Source organism: Dermacentor albipictus, chromosome 7, assembly GCF_038994185.2.
Source record: "Dermacentor albipictus isolate Rhodes 1998 colony chromosome 7, USDA_Dalb.pri_finalv2, whole genome shotgun sequence".
Lineage (NCBI taxonomy): Eukaryota > Metazoa > Arthropoda > Arachnida > Ixodida > Ixodidae > Dermacentor > Dermacentor albipictus.
In genome coordinates, this window is record NC_091827.1 from 78477254 (window position 1) to 78484724 (window position 7471).

General features: G+C 44.2%; 1 protein-coding gene across 1 annotated transcript; it reads left to right on the forward strand.

Annotated features, from left to right (window-relative positions):
* The first annotated feature begins 352 nt into the window (after positions 1-352).
* On the forward strand, positions 353-2543 carry LOC135899010 (uncharacterized). Its single transcript, XM_065428262.2, has one exon. It carries the CDS (start codon positions 353-355, stop codon positions 1667-1669), a length of 1317 nt encoding a protein of 438 aa, XP_065284334.2. The 3' UTR covers positions 1670-2543.
* The last annotated feature ends 4928 nt before the right edge of the window (positions 2544-7471 follow it).

Here is a 7471-nt window from a genome sequence, read left to right on the forward strand (position 1 = left end):
ATGCGCGCTCAAAAGTGTAAAGAACGAGAGACTACTGTGGAAACTAGCAGTAATAACCCTAAAAGTCAACATTGCCTATTTCTGAATTCCTTATTTGATATGGATATCGTACATCAAAATCGATGTTCTAGCACTGCACGATGTACTTGTCGATGATACGAACACGCTTGCTCTTCTAGAAATGCGGCACTTGACGCCGTGGGGTGATAGCGGACCTTGGCTCTCAAAATGCAAATGTAAACATCAGCGCATCAGCACGTCGTACTATTCACATAGCCAAAACGTACACATGAAAAGCATGTCAGCGGTGGAGAGAAAGAAGAAGACGGCGTTCCGAACGGTCGCTTTTCTCATGTTCTCCGCTTCAAAGGATTTATCGGCCCCTGGCCGAGGTGCTGCTCAGGCTTCAGCCAGCAGCAATCACTACCGTGTTGTGTTACCCCGTCTTCCTACCGGTAAGCTGGTTGTGGACTCTGTTTTCCTGCATGCTGACTTAAGTGGTCGACCGTACCGAGCCCAAGACTTCAGAGACGCCCTTCGGACCGTTATTGACCTGAAGGAAATAAGTTCCATCGGACAATTTCAGATGTCGCACGTGTGGATGGTGACGTGCAAATCAGGGATGACAAAATCAAAGCTAGTCGCATGCGGGGAATTATCCGTAAAAGGTAGACGCTGCGTCGTCATTGATCCTGAGCCCACGGAAGTTAAAATGAAGCTTTTGTGGCTTCCTGAGCGTTTGGAAGACGACTACATTCGAGATGCGCTCCAGGCTTACGGGAAAGTCAAGTCTATATCAGCAGAAAGCTGGAGAGTATCGGAGATGGAACAAATGCGTACGCTAAATCGGGACGTGGTGTTGACTCTTGCCGATGGAGTGAGCGTGGGGGACGTTCCACATCTACTACCTGTTTGTGGAGTGCAGAGTCTCGTATTAATTCCAGGCCGGCCCCCACTTTGTCTGCGCTGTAACAAGGTGGGGCACATTCGTCGAAACTGCAGAACCCCACGTTGTGAAACCTGCCGGCGCTTTGGTCACACAGCTGAAGAATGTGTCGTAACATACGCCGATAAGTTACGACACAGAACAAAGCCTCCGGATGAAAGCTTGCAAGAACACATAATGGACATTACGGAGGTTCTTGACGCGACGGGAGACGTTCCCTCTTCCGCGGAGACCCGCTGTGCCACTAAGGCCCCTCTGCCTGTTGAAGACAGTCACAATGTCATCGCCCGTGAATGCCAACTGCCCACTGCCAACTGCCAACAATGCCAACAGCCCGTGAATAAAGAAAGTAGCGAAGAGAAAGATGACCAACCGAAGCAACAACCCAAAGGAGCACCCGCTACCACGGAGCCAGCTGCTGCCCAGCAAGCGAATGAGGGAGCCGGAGATAACTCATCTGATGCACCCAAGCAACTCGACACGTGCACTGAGCCGGCAGAGGACAGCCGAAGTAACGCGGATACTTCAGTTCCGAAGCGCCGTGCGACCAACAGATCGGAATCAAGCACAGACAGCGAGACGACCAGTACCACAAGAAAAGCACGTCGCCGCAAAACATCGAAACACTCAGGAAAGTGCCGACGACCACGGTCCAGAAGGCCAGGTGGGGTTTCGGAGGGAGCCTCACCGTTGCCCTCTAGGACCGATCACATAGATCATTAGGTCCAAATACTTGGTAGTCACCATGGCCCTGTCCCAGCAACTTCAATTCGCAACCTTGAATGTACGAGGCCTTAGGTCTTTGCAGAAACAGGCGCAGCTTCGCCGGCTTTTGTCTAGGAAGCGCCTCGACTTCGTCGCCGTGCAGGAGACGAAGATTGAGAGTGACGACGAGACAGAAAGGGCTTTGCGCCCTTTTCTGTCTGAGTATAATGTTTGCGTTTCACACGCTCTTGGTTTATCCGCGGGCTGTTTCCTGTTTCTGAAAAAGAGCCTACTTTATTCAGCTTTTAGTTATCATGTCGACACTGAAGGTCGATATATATGTTGTGATTTTGTGTTGCAGGGTGTGCCATGGCGCATAGTCAACGTCTATGCATTTAATGACGCTGCAAAACGAGCTCTTTTATTTGATACTGTGTCTAGTCTATTGGACTGTGATCGCTGCATTGTTTTAATGGGAGATTTCAATTGTGTATGCGATCCGAACGATCGAAGCGGCCATAACACTCAGCGGGACAGGAGTGGTGAAGTTTTGTCTAACATAATAGAAAATGCAGGGCTCGTTGATATAGGAGTGTCGGGACAGGGAGCTCGCTCTTATACAAGAATTCAAGGTCATTCCTACGCCCGCCTTGATCGGATTTATGTTTCTTCATCACTCCTCTCTCGAGGACTATCCTGCATTACTATCCCCGTTTCATTCTCTGATCATTGTATGGTTATTGCAAACATTGGTGAAAAATTTGTAACTAATTTCCGACCACAGTGGGCACTCTGGAAGCTTAACTCTGAGCTCCTAAATGATCAGGAATTTATTAATCGCGTGCGCATGGCTCTAACCAATTCTCTGTCTAGTGACTTGCCATTATTTGCTGCTTGGGAACTCTTTAAACAAGAGGTTCTACAGTGGCTATAGAAATTGGATCGGTGAAATCATTCTATAGAAAGAATGAAGAAAAAACGCTTCTTAAGAGCCTATGTAGCCTTTATGAGATTGAATGCGAAATGCCAGGCACTTACATTGTTGACATAGAAAACATTAAATGTGAGTTACAAAAGTATGACTCACTGCGTTACAGAGGTGCGCGAATTCGATCTCGAAACATGCGCGCTCTGCAATCTGAGCAACCAACACGTCAAGCTTTACTTGACGAGCGACGTCACGGTATTTCCAAAGTAATTCCGGAAATATACTCCGAAGGTAGTCTTCTAACAAATACTAATGACATCATTTCTCAATTCGAAATTTTCTACACTATGTTGTTTAGTGCCCCTCCGAATGATCACGATGCAAAAGTTTTAGAGAGTTTTGTATCTCTTGTAAAACCATTACAGGATGATGACTGTGCAGTCATCAGTGGTAGCCTTACGATTCAAGAAATTGAGCTAGCTATTGATCATCTGCCTCTGTCGAAAACACCCGGCCCCGATGGACTTTCAAGTGAATTTTACAAAGCTTTCAAATCAATTATCAGCCCCATATTATTGGATATTTTTATTACAAGTTTAGAAGTTGGCGCCCTTCCGCAGTCTTTTTGCAAAACCCACACAGTTTTAATTCCCAAAAGTTCAGATAAAGAGAAACTGCGTTCTGTTGAAGGCTATCGACCAATCACATTGTCAAACGTGGATTACAAAACTTTTGCGAAAGTTCTATCTAATAGATTGCAATTTGCGATGTCAATTCTAATTGGTTCCCATCAGACGTGTGGAATAAGGGGTCGATCAATTCAAACCAACATACATATCGCCCGTACCCTTCTTCAATACTGTTATGGTTCCACTGAGCAGCTTGCAATGCTCCAGGTAGACCTTGCTAAAGCTTTTGATCGTGTGAGCCACTCCTATTTATTTTCTCTTTTGGAGCATGTCAATGTTGGCTCCATTGTGCTTAAAGGCGTTAGGCTTTGCTACACCTGTTGTACTACTCGTTTAATTATTAATGGCCAACTCTCCAAACCCATTTCTATTTGCTCATCAGTAAAACAAGGATGCCCGATGTCCCCACTACTATTCGCCCTTTACCTGGAACCGCTATGCTTAAGCGTAATTCAGTCGAGTAACATCCATGGCTTCAGTATACTGGGTAATGAAGTTAAAGTCTTAGCTTACGCAGACGATCTAGCGTTCTTCTGCACGGATAAGTCCAGTGTTGAAAAAGTAGTATCGAAAATAGAAGAATTTGGCAGCGTGTCAGGAGCGCGAATGAACTCCTCAAAAAGTTTAGGCTTATGGTTTGGCTCATGGTGCTATACACCAGAACAGTTTGCAGGCGTTAAGTGGACTGATGTCCCGCCAAAGTATCTTGGCGTGCCGCTAGACGCATATAAATTAAGCGCACACTATTGGAAAGAACGGGTTTCGGTACTGCAAAGTTACGCCCAGACATTCGTTCCACAACGACTTTCTATTTTTGGGAAAGCCGAAGCCTGCAATAAGTTCTTGGCAACAAAAATTTTCTATGTATTGCAAGTTATCCATTGTGCTAGGCTATACATCCAACGCTTTCACCGTATCTTTGCAACCTTCGTATGGTCTTCAACTTTTGAGCCCATGAGGCGAGACAACATTTTTAGGCCTGTTAGCGAAGGTGGGCTGGGCCTAGTACATCTTTATGTGCGGCAGATAGTGTCTCGTTTCTTCTTTTTTCGCGATACTTCCCATCCTGTAATTCGTTCATACATGCAAGTCACACTTGTTAATGCGTTACCTGATTTAGTTGTTTCTTCAAGTTTTTCTTCGCGCTTATGCTTGTGGGGGTTCATGCAAGAAGTTTACTTGGCGGTTCGTTTCTTGACAGTTCGGTTTTCCACTGAATACTTGTATTCTGTGTCGCGCAAAACGTTGTACAAAGACTTACTATCCATGCTATTCCCGCCTCCACTTTACCGATCAATATACATTAAATTGCCAGGCCACGATGTGCTAAAGCGAGTTCGCAAAATGTATTTATCCCCTTGCTGCAAAACATTCTTTTATAAAGTTCATAGTGAAACCATACCGGTTAAAGCATGGCTACAAAAAAAGGGTATCTTTGTCTCTTCTGTTAACTGTCGCCTTTGTGATGTACCAGAGACAATTGAACATTGTTTTATTAGCTGCACCGATGCCATCCTATTTTGGGATGTCCTCCAACGGACTTTAAAGAAAGACTTTGAGATTAACGCTCATACTGTGCGATACCTGCTGCCAACCTCTGATAATAGTGCACCTTTCGATATGTTTTTTGTCATGGGAATGCACAGTTTGTGGAAAACGCGAATGATGGACCGCAACGCCGAAACGGTTGTACCTACAAGGGCAAATTTCATCCAAATGACGCTACACCTAAAGCAGGTTTATGATGGACTCGGTGTGCAACCGGACTGGTACCCTATTTTGGTGAGGTGCTTATCCTTGCCACCCTTCTAAAGTGACACGAACGTTTCTACTAACAGTATGAACGCTGCCTCTTCTGTGTGACTTTCATTGTGCCCTCCATTCTGACTATGCAGAACTGGTGAACGTCTAGTTCAATGCAACTATAATAAATACCATGAAAGAAAAAAAAAGTCAGCGGTGGTGCAGTGGTAAGATGCCGGACTGGGAATCGTGAGGTCGCATGTTCGAATCCTAGGCGAAGATGTTTTTTTTTTAATTTTTTTACTTTTATGTTTTTCTTTTTTGTACTAACAAATTTACATAAGCTTACGGACGTCTCTGTCAATTTTTAATTAAATATTGATCCAGAACTACAGGACTACATACTATACTACATACTACAGGACGTCACACTACAGACAACAGAACTACAGACAACAGAACTACAGACAACAGAACTACAGGCAACAGAACTACAGGCAACAGAACTACAGGCAACAGAACTACAGAAACAACGTCCCAAAATACGACAGACTGTTCAAATTTCCTGTTGTGTTTTTCAACTGGGAACACCTACAACACCTATGGAAAACACCTACGCTACGGAAAAGAAACACCTACGGAAAAAACCCCTACTTGTTCCCCTTTTTGGCTCTTCCTGAGCTGCGCTACAAGCCTAAAACGCCTACTTAAGTTCCCGCACCTGTGGGCTGTGACGTCTTGAATTTTGATGGCATCTTCTAGGGCCTGCTCATTATATATAGCAGTACAGAGTGACTCCGTTGTGTTTTAGAGAAACCAGATATTAAGCATGGCAATTTTCGACAACCTTCATACAGCCAACGCGGCCCAAATGCGAAAACATACTTTCGAATCCCTGTCGTCACGCTGACGTACCGGCGTTGGGCTTTCGGGGCAAAATTCAAGTTCGAATACTGATACTTGGACCTTCGCTTTCTCATCTAGTAATCAAACTATTTTTTTAAATGACTGCCTGCAGGGTTCTAAAACAATGCTTCATTAGTCTAAACTGATTTATTGTTTCGCTTTAGTGCCCCTCTAAGCGACCGAAGGGCAACTTATGTACGCGTCCCTCGTCCTGTGAATATATATCACTTGTCGAGTAAGTTGTCGAGAGTATATATAGATTTGAGGAGTAAGTTAGCTTTTTGTCCCGCATTTTTAGCTGCCAGTTAAACCTTCAAAGCAGACGTACTGCCGGTATACGCTTCAGGTATGCGGGAACTCAGCAGTGCACCTATTGAGTAGCAATTCTCGTACTCCATGGAATTGGACTATACTTTTCTGGACTGGCTAATATTCTTAGCACATTTTCGGTTGTGGCACTTGTAACCAGGCGTAGCATGCTCTCCTTTGTTATTTATGAACGCCCCCTCGTCAGGTTTAAATAAATTCGCAAAAGATACCGTTATATTTCTGCTTATGTTTGATGTGACCCATCAATGCCACGGGAATACGCCATAAGTAAATGGTTCAATGTATTATATGTACGGCAGAAAATGTTTTTGAAGTACCAAATTTTACTTTAACCGTTGCATAATATTCTGTCGCTCAGAGTGTAGGAGTGTGAAGCCCAATAGAATGCTCTGGAGGAACATACGCATTAAGTCGGCAGCATTATTTTACCTATGGGAGGTACGTATATCTTGCTAAATGAAGGCAAGAGCTTCGTCAGTCAGGTTATACATTTGACCGGATTGCTGTTTCTTACCCAAAGAACAAGAGCTGCGCACAAAGTTTTGTAAAACTAGCTATTTCTCATTTATGTGAAAATAAATAACGAAATAAAGAAAGCTATGTCGTTCTTTTCGTGCGTGATGAGAAAAAAGTTCGAAGCTACGAGACACGGACGAGTAAGGACATGGACGGGCGCAAACTCGTCCGTGTCTTTTTTAGCGCAATTCCCTTCTTTAAGTACGTACGACCGACTCGCCCAACAACGCGCTCTCCTGAAGCTACGAAATCTTTTGCAACCGTAACAGTATGACAAACAAGCGTCAGGCATTGTATGTTTCTTATGTTTATCAAGAGATTTTGATTAAATTATGAAAAAAACGTTAGCATATGGAATTATTCGCCCCCTTTTTTATGCCACGAACATCCTGCCCACCAAGTCTGCCTATTTGTGTGAGTAAAAACAGTGTCTTTTCTCTCCCAGTTCTAATCAAAAGAATTAGCATAGGTACACCAGTCATTGGAAGTGGTATCGCACTATATTTTATAGTCTTTCATAGGTGTGAGTGATAAAACCACCATTCTGTGCTTCCTTGAAGGGAAGCCGTGATTTCTTTTTTGTATGTGGCTCTCGTATTGTTTTAGTAAACCAGTTCCCTCGATAAAATGAACCTTGAGTGGCCGATGGCTTTTGACATGACGTCTGACTACAATAGACTGTCACTGTAGGACGAGGAGTCAGCAGCA